Source organism: Delphinapterus leucas, chromosome 8, assembly GCF_059928025.1.
Source record: "Delphinapterus leucas isolate spDelLeu-1000000601 "Yukka" chromosome 8, BTC_Dleu_Yukka2, whole genome shotgun sequence".
Lineage (NCBI taxonomy): Eukaryota > Metazoa > Chordata > Mammalia > Artiodactyla > Monodontidae > Delphinapterus > Delphinapterus leucas.
Window position 1 is genome coordinate 29,744,673 of NC_143136.1, and position 13,472 is coordinate 29,758,144.

A 13,472-nucleotide genomic window follows, 5' to 3' on the forward strand; every position below is an offset into this window, starting at 1 on the left:
AGCACTAGGTTTTCTGCTCAGGGTCTAAAATAAATTAGGATGTGTTTTAAAGAAAAAGGTTATAAGTAGGGCTTATTAGAAAAAGACCACAAGAATTGCCCCTCTTCTATTCAACTATTTAATTTGGTTTTCACTCATGGTAGTAGAGCAATTCTCAATGTTTATTTTGGAAGGATTATAGATATATTTTCTTAGGGAGGTACCAGAGAATAGAATGGTTGGTAGTGAATCATAGTAAAGATAATCGTTGTAACCCACAGAATTTGGATAGATTTATTGATTCTACAAAATCGCCAGGCTAATATGTACAGTGTCGATCAACAAGTCTGTGACAAGTTGTACAAATACTCAATGTACACATTGAGATATTTGGCTAATATGTCAACGATAAGAAAGATGAAACTGTCAGAGAACTCACAAGACATGAGGTATTATTACAGCAGGGCCCGTCGCTGCAGTGGGCCCCATTGGAGAGAGAGCATTTCTTACAGCACAATCCATAGCATTCCTAGAGAAAACACTTCACGTGAGTAAGTGAGGAAACCTACCCACTGGTCATTCAACATGCTGTCCACATGTAACTTATGCGTAATCCATGTGAGGAGATGTATATAATAGTAAGCAAATCTTTTAGGAAAGAATGAACCACTTTAAGCAATGATAGATTCCTTCCGGCTATACTTCTCAGCAAAGTACGATCTTCTAAGAAGGGGCTTCTCTACCAAAAAGTAAGCTTATTTTTTAGCAGGCACCCAACCCTAGGTTAGCTCTGTTGTATTCTTAATACTCAATCTAGTTTTACAAAGACAAAACTAATATACAACACAGAAAGAATTTTCATGAGTTAGTAAAACTTGTCTGAGATGAATATGAGCTATGAATTTTTAAGAGATACGAATTTGATTAGAAGAATCCATTAGGTTTCTTCAGACAGAGCCAATGATTAATTCTAACGTGTCTGAGCTAGGATTAAGCATTGATGAGAGAGCTCAGAATAAAGGCACTAAGACCACAATGAATGATGGGGCAGACTTCCCACTAACGCTATTCTTCTGCACTCTGGGTAGATGTGCTGAAGGTAGAAAAGATCTCTTATACCTACCACATGGATTCCACAATCACACTCCTCCCCAGCTTCCACATATCCATTTCCACATTCTGTGGGCTCAAATAGCTGAAAGAGATTAGAAAGATAAAGGGAAACCATGTTAATTCATCACAGAAAATCAACACTCCAATCAGGCTACACACATGGCCTTATAATCAGCTATCATGTGGTATTCTTCTGTGATCTGTTGTTATGGCATCTTACAAATGTGTCTGTGTGAGAATCACTTAATTTATTAATAACACTTCTAAAAAACATATTCTAAATGGGGTATTATCTCTTGGAGGATTCTCCGGTAGTGGGCTCCAGAGATGACCTCTACCATCAGAGCTACTTTTCAGAGAAATAAGCTGTCAAGAGGAATAGATCACTTTCGTATTTGCTAATGGAGCTAAAATGCATGCTAATAAGACTCACAGATACCTAATTTGTTGACTTATAACCAGGCAGCTGAGAAGATATAAAAACTGTCAAGAAGATAAAAATGCTTCATTCACAGCTAAATCTGATATATGCCATCAAGTAAATGCAAATAAACTCAGGGGAAAAAACTGTTGCTGGAAATCCATGCCCATCACTCTCAGTGAAAAGAAATCTGCACTGTCTGAATCATATTAAGTAAATGTGCAGACATAGGCACAGATGTATAGAAATTTCTCAATCATTCCTGGAGCAATGGTAGAGTCAAATTTCTAGAATAATCCACCCTACTGGTGCTATGAACTTGCTTTTGCCAAATAAACTGTATTACAGACCAGTTGCTGAGGCAGCTGGTTATTTATAAGAAACACTCCTATTTCCCATCACCTGGGGCAAGATTTTTCTGTGTATATCTACTATACTCAGGTGAAGATTAGAAAAGGACATCCCAACCCAAATGCTCAGAGCCATATATATGAGAGACAGCAGCACACACCCAAGGAACAGCTGCCCTCCCCTGAGTCCACCAAAGAAAGATCTGATCCTCCTTCCACTTCCAGGAAAGGAAAATTGCTATAAGGAGCAAGGAAGTTTTCCACGATACTTGGGTGGGACTTCCCCATGGGAAAATCCAAAGACTAAAATCAACAGTCCTCATCTCCGTGATATTTTGATCAACAGGGAGGAGAAAATGGAAAAGGGAAAGGCAGACTGGAACATGAGTAGTGCTTTGTATCAGGACTCCCATGTAACCCACTGTTCGATTTCATTCTTAGGACTCTTCTTCCATCCTGGGACAGGTCACTATCACAAACCATATGGCAAACATGGCAGTTGAGAAGGTTCCCAGAGCACAGAAAAGATGCACTTAGATAATGTGAAAATAACACATAAAACCTGCATACGTGTATCCACTGACTACAACACTTGGAAGAAAGTCAGTTCTTTCACACATACATATAAATTATTCCACTGTAATCCATAGCAGCTTTTTAAAAATTTTTCTATATATGTTGTTTAAAAAGAAAGAATTTCAGGGCTTCCCTGGTGGCGCAGTGGTTGAGAGTCCGCCTGCCGATGCAGGGGACACGGGTTCGTGCCCCGGTCCAGGAAGATCCCACATGCCACGGAGCGGCTGGGCCTGTGAGCCATGGCTGCTGAGCCTGCGCGTCCAGAGCCTGTGCTCCACAATGGGAGAGGCCACAACAGTGAGAGGCCCGCGTACCACAAAAAAAAAAAAAAAAAAGAAAGAAAAAAAAATTCCATGTTTACTAATTTTTAAAATTGAAGATGTATGTGTATTTTTATTTAGTTTCCACATTATCCGAATAAGTTGCTTTCTACTCACAGGCAATTTCAGAAATCTAATGATGGATCCTTATACACACACTAGAGATCTTAGTATTTTCAAACAACTCAGTGTTGTTTCCTCAGGCATGATGCTTATAATTAGCTGGTGAGCTGCAAGGCAGGTAAAATTAGCCATGTACTTTGCAATTCAGAAATGTCAACAGCTCACATTAATTCATTATTACTAACTGCACCCATTTTAAACACTCTGAAGCTTTCAGATTTCTGTTGCATTGAGATCGATGCCATGAAAAGCAGGGAGCTGAGTTTCATGATGCAAGATCACTTTAAAATTCCTGTTTCTTTTTCTGCAGCCTTACTGAGATTTTATACAGCTGTCAGGCATCAAAGTATCATCCTTAACTTAGCAGTATCACTTAATTATGGGGATAGGAATAAATTATTCTGACAGTTATCGATATCAGACACTGATTTTTTTTAAAAAAGGCTAACATGATTTCACTGCTCTCTCAATTTGCAGAGTTATTAAACATTTTGTACAGCAATGGATTATATTTGACTTATGATGTAGTATCTTAAAAAGAAATATGAAATGTGCAATGTTAGAATGTCTATGCCGTCTGCTAATTCTCATCAATCCTGTCCGTTTGCCTGTTAAGCAACTTCGTTTCTAAACATGTTATTGGTCGACAGTCCCGTATCCAAAAGCTCTATAGCCTGTGAGTTTAAGAATTCTGGCTTTGCTGGATTTTAGAAAAGTATGATGCATTTACCCTGTTCTATATAACAGCCCTGAGGGGTCTGGTATACACCCTATAATCAAACACATTAACATTTGTGCAGTAACATTTGTGCAGTAAGACTTAAGAATACTTACACTATGAGGGATAAATAAAGATTTTCAGTTCAGGATAAGTTGTACCGTCCACTATGTTTTCTGCAAACTCATAAAATATACTTCCAATTTTCAGAATTTTTGAATTAAGGAATTGCTGATAAGAGAATATGACATTGTGTATATAAATTTTAATGAAATGCCAATTGACAATGTGGACCTTCCCAAGTAAAGATATATATATCTCTTCATATATATATACATATATGTATATATATATATACATATATGTATATATATATATGCCTGTATTTATGGGGTCCATAAATACTTTGGGTCATTTTTTGGCTGGCTGATATTAGTAATGCTTTCTGTCTGGGAGAATGGACCACACATACCGCCCCCTGCCAAAAAAAAAAAGAAAGTAAGAAAAGCCTAGAAATTAGTTATACCCCTAGAGAAAATGTCAAGGGGAAAAAGAATTTTTGTCAGAGAAATGGGCTAAAGTAATGTATCTTAATCTAACCCACTATCTCTTAGCAGCAAATGAAGACACCAACAAGAACATTTCAAAGATATTTTAATTGAAGGACTGTCTGTTTGTTTTTTGGAGGGGAGGGCCAAGAGGAGGTACAGCTGGCACCGAAACACCAGAGCTTCAGAACAGTAAAACTATGGTCTTGTAATTCATTTAAACGAGACTTAATCTTTAACGTGATAAAGTCTTTTATAACTAAATATTAATCTGATCGGAAAGAAACCTGCTTTCCAAGCCAAGTATCTGATATTTGGCATAATTCCATTGTAAAAAAATTGGAGAAATAATTACACTTTCTAAATTACTAACCTTTGTTGGCCTGTTGAAAAGACAGGCTCCACCCCCTCTGTGTAAAAAGTCTCTGTACTCCAAAATGCTGCACTTTGAGAACTTTCTGGAATGGGATACCCTGAGGAAATAAAGAATCAATTATGTAAAAAATTTACCAAAAGCAGTCATCAGAGAAGAAAATTAAAACCCCTGAATTAGATAAAATCATCACTCTGGATCCAGATGATTCTACACAAACTTTGACAAGGCACTTATGTTCAAACTGCTAAGTAAGTATGTGTGGTAGAGTCTGTAAAAATAGAAATTCAAAGAAAATCACAGATTTGGGGGCTAGGTTACAATCTCCTTAGCAGTCAGGCCCCTTTGTGCTCAGGCTTGAAAGAGTTTTTGAAAAGTTCATCCCCAAACTTCATCTAGGCTGTATATTAAAATGTGGTTACTAGCACTGACATATATACACTACCAAATGTAAAATAGGTAGCTAGTGGGAAGCAGCCGCATAGCACAGGGAGATCAGCTCAGTGCTTTGTGACCACCTAGAGGGGTGGGATAGGGAGGGTGGGAGGGAGACGCAAGAGGGAGGAGATATGGGGATATATGTATATGTATAGCTGATTCACTTTGTTATACAGCAGAAACTAACACACCATTGTAAAGCAATTATACTCCAATAAAGATGTTAAAAAAAAAATGTAGTCACTTTTATTCGCTCTGTCTCAGTAAAGATAAGCAGGGTTTTTTGGGGGGTTTTTGGCCTCTGTCCTGAATAAAAGGAACTTGGGAACCTACTAGATTTTACTTTGGAGAAGGAAGTTGTGAGGGTCAACTGATTAAAGATTATGTATTGCAGGCTTCAGCGACACAATTGAGGTAAACAAGGAAACCCTAAAGAGATGTGTTAGACTATACATGTTTTTATGTGTATATACACACAGTCAAAACAGAATTAGGGTAAGCGCCTTCTGAATTAGAATTAGGTAATAGCTCCTTATTCTCAAATTCAAATACTATTTGGTAATATTCATGATTTTGCAGGAATATAGTGAACCTCTTTCTGAGTTAATCAAATTACTATCACTGTGTCAGCACATAGGGGAATATTATACGTATGGTCAAGGTTAAACTGAGTCATACACATTGATTCCTTGGACATATTTGTCATAGTACTTGATTTGAGAGTATTAGGTCACTTATTCTAGGATGTGATCCAATAGATTTATATTTCCCTATGTATGAGGGTAGTGTATGGAAGTAGGTAAAATCTACCATTGTTGACAGTGATCTCTTACAAGAACCATGTAGAAACATATACTTGAGAAAATACAAATTAAGCTTAAATAATTTTATTATATCCTATGTGTAGTCAGTCTAAAAATCTATTTAGAAACTGGAAGTTTAGAAGACAGAAGGCCTCTCCCGATAAAACCAGTATTATGAATGGTGTTACCGTCTGTAGGAAGCCTCAGGGGAGGGGGAGCATGAAAGCTAACAGTTTCAAGTTTAAACTACATTTCTAGAAACATGTGTTCTAAAGTAGCAAGCATAATGGCTGACTCTCTCCTCAAGCCTTCATGCTCACACACCTCTTGTTCCCTGGACTCCTGGTGCACAAATAAGGAAGGGACTCTGTAAAAGTAGGTCAGGGCTTCTGGCAACTGGGGATCACACGGAGGGGGAAGGACCAGAAATGATGATGTGCTGAGCAGATGTCTGGCATGGGCAAAGGAAGTGGGAGAGACACATGAGTGAGGAAACCTCTTCTATCTATTAGGAGTGGGCTCTAGCTTAGGAGGCCTTGCGGCAGTGGCTCCCATGGGGCAGGGGTCCCTGGGAAAGAGGGCAATGTTTCTAGGCCTTGGTTCACAGATGCAACAGCAACCCTCTAGTTTCCAAACGATCTACAATAGGAGACAGGAGTTAGGCGAGCAACTATTCAAATGTCTATCAGTAGAAGACCACCTAGACACGATAAATCTGTCTTCATTTGTTTAAAAAAGCTTTATTGATTATATAAGGAATGCAGTACAATTTTATTACAGTAAACATGTCTACTTACGAGTTCCTTAAAATATAAATTGTTGACTAAATTGGTTTTCACTGACAGTTCAGACAACCAGCTTTTATCCTAACTGTACTGAAAAGTTAATGCAGCCACTAAACTCAGAAGCATTTAATCATGTGCTCCCTTTAAGGGTTAATAGATGTAGAAGTGGTTACTTTATTTTACTTTTATTACCAACTTTAAATAAAAAATTAAAGTATAAAGTAAACTAGCCATTTCATTTTTTAAAGTATCAGACAATGAATTATTGAATTTATTCTAAGGCTTAGCCTAAAAGACCAGTACCTGAGAGACTGTGTATCGAATTATAGGTAACAATTTCAGTAAAAGGTATATAACAAATGCATTTACAATGAAAATTTACCCCGTCTCCTCCATGATGCAGCCACCCCAGGATTCTGTGCAGTCACATTCTAGTCCAACGAAACAATAAAAAGCAACAAAAGAAAAGGGAAACAACAAAAGTCACATCTTTAATTTGCATCACAGCTCTTGAAATAGTTCCTTATTACCAATTCCATGTCAGACAGGTACAGAATGTGAAGTCTCACCAAACAAAACCTATTTCTTTTAAATCAATATTTCTTTTTCCAACAGTATAGCTTGCTTCCTAGGACAACAGCTGCAAGAGATAAAATTGTGCCTCTCCATTTTTGTAACTCAGAGAATTCAATTAAGTTCCTAGTGCCAATGTTTAATGAAAAGTACCTGGTCTAGAGATTGTAAAGCCTGAGTTTTATTCCAAGTTCTGTGTGATGAGAGAGTTTCATAGGCAAGTGACTTAGCATTTCTTGGGTCTCAGTGTTTCCACCTCTAAAATGCGAATGCATCTCTCTGTCTCTCAGAGTGGTTCTGGGGCTCACATGAGACGGTAGTCTGTGTGCTCTCTGGGAACTACAAAGCTCTACTGCACAAATGCAATGAGCCCTCACTGAAGTCCTGCTAACAGACCACACCGGACGTTAGAGGAGAGAATTCAATTTGCTGGAGTCAAAGCAAGAATCAGCCAGAGACTTGAAGAACACTAAGCGAAAAGGTTCAGCAAAAGAGAGAAATCTAAAATAGAAATGTAAAATCATCTAAATTAAATAACAACCATAAACTTAACATAGATACCACAGATGGACATATGGGTATTGTGACGGGCTGTCCTTTTCATTTATTTTTTCCTATTCTCTTTCCTATGATAGACAAAGATATTTTTAAAGAAAGACTTCCAAATGGATCTTTAAAAATTCAAAGTACAGAACGAATCTACCTAAACAAACAATTCACAAAGGAATAAAGAATTTTAGGAAGGAATTATGCCCGGCATTAGTAATGAAGCCTATTGCTCACCCTACTCGGTCATCTGACTCAGCGATATCTCTCAGCTGCCCCCAGCACTGGCCTCTTCCTGGCTCCAGGCTTTTCAAACAAGGACATAAACCTGGTTCTACTCCTTTCTGGTTTTCAGATATTGATGCCAGCCAGTGAAACCTGAATCACTTCCTTTAATGTGTACTATGTGTTTCCCTGGGAAAGCAAATACTCTGAGCAAGAAATTAATAGATGAAAGTTTGTGGAGATTTGCTCAATGCCACCAGACTTAATGTACCCATAAAGTGATGACTTAATATGCCCTTAAAGGGAATCAAGACACCCTGGATATATATTTTGCTTCAAGTTTCCATAACACTATGTATTAATGATAATTATTTGATAGTAGTCAAAAAGTATAAAATACAGGATAATGTTAAGGTAGATTTTTGTCCTCTTCTTTAGGGAGGCTGTGGTAGAGAGGGGGACCTTTATGCCTAGCATCTGATATTTTCACTGAGGGGAGTAGATTTCCACTTAATTCCTAGGTAACAGATTAGGAGTGAATACCTCAGGTTTTTCTTTCCACAGGATCTCGTTGTGGATCTCATTGTGGATCTCGTTGTGCCCTAGGCACTTTTGCCTTCTGCCACAGAAGTGTGTTAGAAATTATATTTTACTAGTGTATTGAGATAAAGAGGGATCTAATCCAAGTTGGATTTTATTCCGATTTTAAAGGAAGCTAAAAACGTTCAAGGGCCCCCTAAAATTATTGTGGGCCTTCAACACTTCGCCACTAGAATCTCAGCCCTGTCTTTCCATCTGCATCTCCTCTGGTCAAAGAGGAGAGTGACACCCAGCAGTCACCAGCTGTGTTTTCCTACTGGATGGGATTTGTGGCTGCTTCTCTTGGCCTGCCTGCCCCGTAGAGGAGAGTTATCCTCTATCATCTGTACCCATGTTTAAAAGTTCCAGGACGGGACTGCCTGTACAGGAAGCTTCTCCAATGTTTCTGACGGTACTAGGTGGGTAAGTTTAATTAGAGGTAAGTAGATGGGTACGTTTAATTAGAGTTTGAGCTCCTTTTAACTCTAGGCCTAAGCTATTTTCTGATCCAACTGTACTTGTGGTGGAGCTTCACTGACATCTTGTGGCTACACTCAACTGGTTAGAATCCAGAGGGTGAGTATTCACCACCGCCCACCCCAACATTCTGCAGTGTGAGAAAGAGCTGATCACGCCCTGAGAAATATGATTTTATGGACTTTGAAAGGGACATTTCTCCAACCCACACAGATTAAGAATCACCTTAAATTGCTCATCTTATCATTGTTTAGAGGAAGGAGATACACTACAGTTAAGGTATTATGACTTAGAAATGAAAAATATTTCTTTATTGACCGGACATGCATTATACAGACAGAATAGCACATGAAAGTAAGAAGGTCAATGTACATACTTGGCTTTCTGCTAGAAGGTTCCCATTGGATTCCAAGGTTTTGAGCCAGGCTCTGCGATAATACTTGTGCCACTGCCATTGGAAGACCATACTGTTTTTCAGAGTTGGAAGTGTGTGGGAAACATTTGAGAGAGGGCACAAAGCTAGTTATTATTTCTTAATCATCACCACATTTCATCTCAGTCCCCTAAGTAGAGCCTCACAGCATCAAAAGACGGCTTATGCTCCTTATCACTTCTTCCTTGCAAGTGGGCCCAAGAAGCAGAAAGCCTCTCTTACTATGTGGCATCTCTCAGAACTTGATGTTCTCACATGGAAACATAAAATCATAAAAGGCTGTGCCCCATTTCAATTCATACCAAACCAAGAATAAATCCAACTTACTACAAATCTGTCAAGAGAGGTCTCCACTGAATGATGGCTACTGGGATAACCTGGTATAATAGATTCAGGTATTGACCAAGGTTTAGATTTGGTTGGTTCGACTTTTGGGATGTGTTAAACCTAACATAGGCAGAAGAGCAAATAACTCTTTTAAAAAGTCATAAAAGAAGGATAAACAAGCTTATAAAAACTTATCTATAGAGGCCAAGAAATTTCTGGGCCAATCTTTGGTTTGCATCTGCCTGATAAATATGAAAAACTATCATTATGATATGAAACAATTACCTCTTTTCTAAACCCAAAGACCACTTTGGGTTCTATTTACTAATACGAACCACTCATACTATAGTCTCAATGTCATTATCATTCTAAAACAGGCCTGAAAAGGGAAGTAAACTAGGCCATGGGGAAGAAAGAGACTAGATGCACAGATAAAGCTCTACTTTAGGAAAATTGATAACGTTTACCTCATTCACACCAACTCCCCTTGTGCGAGAACAGACGCCTCCAAAGTAACTCAGGCTGCTTCTCTTATAGTGGAATGTCACACGCCTTAGGAAGAATAAGTGCTATTAGGAAACCAATGTAGTGACCATTATATTTCAGCTCTCCACAAATATGTCTATTGTCCTACATTGAAAACCCCAAACCAACCCTCCTTTACAAAACCAAAAACTGTATTTTAAATACCTTTAATTGTATGTTATCATAAATACCTTTAGATTAATGTTATGTTAAATAATCTCAGTTGAGCAAACATCAATTGATCACCTAACTAAGCATCATGTACTGGCACAGGAACTGAGGACACAAAGATAAACAGGCCACAGCCCTTGACTTTTTTCTAGTAGAGACTATATAGTAGTTATACAAAATATTGATGATTGTAAATTGGTGATTAAACACTGAGAGAAAAGCAAAGAGTAACAGGTGAGAAGAAAGGAAGGAGGACTTTGGTTGGTTTGATCCCAGGACAGAACCTTAGAGGACTGTCTGAAAACAGCTTAGCCACCAGGGGGGGAAGGGAGCAATTTATGATATCAAAAGTGAGCAAAGCACCCCTTTTCCTTAGAGATGAAATGTCAATTTCAGTCAATAGTTCATTTTCACTTTGCTGTACACCTGAAACTAACACAACATTGTAAACCAACTATACCCCAATAAAAATTTTTTAAAAAAAGATCTAGCAAATGATCTGTTGGTGAAAGTGATGTGTGCAGGCTTTCAGGAAATCTGCTTTAAAGGAGCTAACTCAGCTGGAAGGAGGGCCCTTTCGCAATCCTCCCTCCCTGGCATCCCTGCTGCCTGTGGTGAAGGCTGGAGTGTCAGCAGCTGTCTTGAATCATGAGTTGACCCTGAGGATGGAAGGTCTGAAGGTACAGATGTGCTCTGAAAGTAAATCTCATGACTGTGGAACCACCATTCCAGCACTGGGCAGCCTACTTCTGTGCTTCTTATGTAACAGAGGAATCAACCTCAAACTTGTTCAGGATTGATTTATTGCTATATAACCTACTGATACAATAAAGGGATAAAGATCAACGTCAAGCCAAGGGCTGGGGATACGTACGAGATGAGATGCACAGCATCAGCATGCTGCCTGATACGCTGCCGGTATTTGGAGAATTCGTGGAGCATCTGCACAGGGTTGGTGGTGATGTCAATATGATCCTTCTCAGTCCAGGTCTCTACAGCCACCAGGACAACCCTGGTATTAAGCTGCTCCTTGTAAATCTGAGGGTATACAACAGGACAGGTGCAGGAGGAAAACACTGGGTCAAACATGCACAATCAGTGTTTCAGAGTCAGCGGAAGGACAGGAAGGGGAGGTGAGAGGAGAACACGACGTCAGAATCAGCTCATCAGAGAGAATCTTCTTTCCTTTCTCTTTTCCAAGAGCAAAAAGAAAGAACAATCATACAACTCAGCCTCTCCTACAAAGTTACTTCAATCCCAAATCAGCATCTTTAGCAGCCAGGCATCTCACTAGGGGATCTATACTAGGAGTATCACGATTCTAAAGTCTGGATGCAAGTTCAAAACAGGGTTTAGTAAAATCACCCTTCCAAACCTCATAGGAGATAACAGGTTGGAGCCTGATATACTGGTTCTGAGTAAGTGTGATATGACCAGTTACTCCTGCAGGATTGGAACAGATCACTAAATCCTTGGACAAGCACTAACACCATGGCTGGCTTTTGCCCTTTGAAGCCTTGTTGTATGAAAAGTAAAATAACAGTGGAAGAGAATCAAGATCTGAGGCCAAAGGAGGGAAAAGCAGACTTACATGACCTATGTCACCCTCACCACAGGGTGACATCACTCACAATATTTAAATTGTAATTTTCTGCTCTCTTTTTCTGCTTTTGGCCCAGTAGCTAAATAATTCACACATGTAAGCAATTTTGATGAATGTTGTCATTTTGTCCTATTTTCAAGCTAATTAAGAGAAGAATGGATGATCTTAGAACTCACTGAGGAAAGGAAAGATTATCATGCCTAAATCACCGTGAAGCTATAATGATTTTACAACAGGGAGTGAGTTAAGTGTAATGTCTTTAAAAAAAAAATTAGTTGGTCAGCTTCAGAACCTTGTATGGTAAATCAAAATAAAAAAGACACTTTGCAAGATGTGATTCTGTTCAATCATGGTGAAATAACAACCACAGAGATTCTACCAAGTAAACAGCTGGGGCAGAGGGAGAGGTGTGTTTAATATTCTCTTTTTCATATCCATTTATAGTTTTCCTCTGAGAAGACTGACAAGGGCTGAAATTAAAGAAAATTATAAAGCAGGTGATAACTGGCTTTCAGAATTTCAGTCCTAACGCTATATGCTACTCTATTACCCTGCACCCATTTTATACTGCTCAGCTGTGCCTACCACGTATTATATGTTATGAGTGTTTACATGATTGGAGACTTTTGGACTGTTTAAAAGGCAAAAAAGAAGGCAGTTCTTTAGAGAAAATAAGTATCATTTAGATATTAAGCAATTTATAAAGTTTTTTTACCCAGTTAAGAGGGAAAATACAATAAATATCAGATAAACATACATTTAGCTGAGCAAAACAGCACTTTCATTAGAATACACAAACTACTATGCTATATTTATGACTAGTCAAATTGAATTATTTATTGGAACGTAATGAATAATATTCACATTTACGGATTTCCTATCTAAAGGAAAAAGGAAGAAAATCTTAACCATCATTCTCTGTAACTGACAGAATGAGAGGAGGAAAAAAACTCAATAAAAAAGATTTATAGAAGTCTTTTTAAGAAGATACACATTTTACTGTTTTAAATTAGCTTTATTTTGGGACTGCACTTAATTCTGTCATCTAAAGTCTGAAGCATTCTTATGGGGACATGAAGAAAGTAAATTTGGGTTCTTTTAAAAAAATTTTTTTTGTATTGCCTATATCCTCCAAACATAATCCACCTCAATCTATTAGTTCTTCTACCTTATATTTAAGAAGATAAGCTCAACTGATTATTATTAATGAAGTCTCATTTGCCAAGTTTAATTTACACTCTTTTCGGTAGCTAATTTTTTCCAGTATTTTTGTCCTAACTAAACTCTTGTGACAATAATACCTAGACATCACTTAGAAGCAATATCAATGCATCTTTGGGATCCCAAGAGTAACTCAACAGTCCCCTGAAACTCTGATAACACTGCCCTTTTTGAAGCAGACCACTCTATAATTTCTTATTAGCCAGATGAGATAAGGATAGCATTTTTACTTTTGTCTCAGAAAG

General features: G+C 38.2%; 1 protein-coding gene across 1 annotated transcript in view; it reads right to left on the reverse strand.

Annotated features, from left to right (window-relative positions):
* ADAM23 (ADAM metallopeptidase domain 23) overlaps positions 1 to 13,472 on the reverse strand; it is a 162,859-nt gene that overhangs the window by 35,317 nt on the left and 114,070 nt on the right. Inside the window, 7 exon segments of the mRNA XM_089916472.1 lie at positions 419 to 508; positions 1,103 to 1,174; positions 4,522 to 4,621; positions 6,930 to 6,978; positions 9,324 to 9,414; positions 10,175 to 10,259; positions 11,278 to 11,441. Of these exon segments, the coding sequence (XP_089772598.1) occupies positions 419 to 508; positions 1,103 to 1,174; positions 4,522 to 4,621; positions 6,930 to 6,978; positions 9,324 to 9,414; positions 10,175 to 10,259; positions 11,278 to 11,441 (651 nt within the window).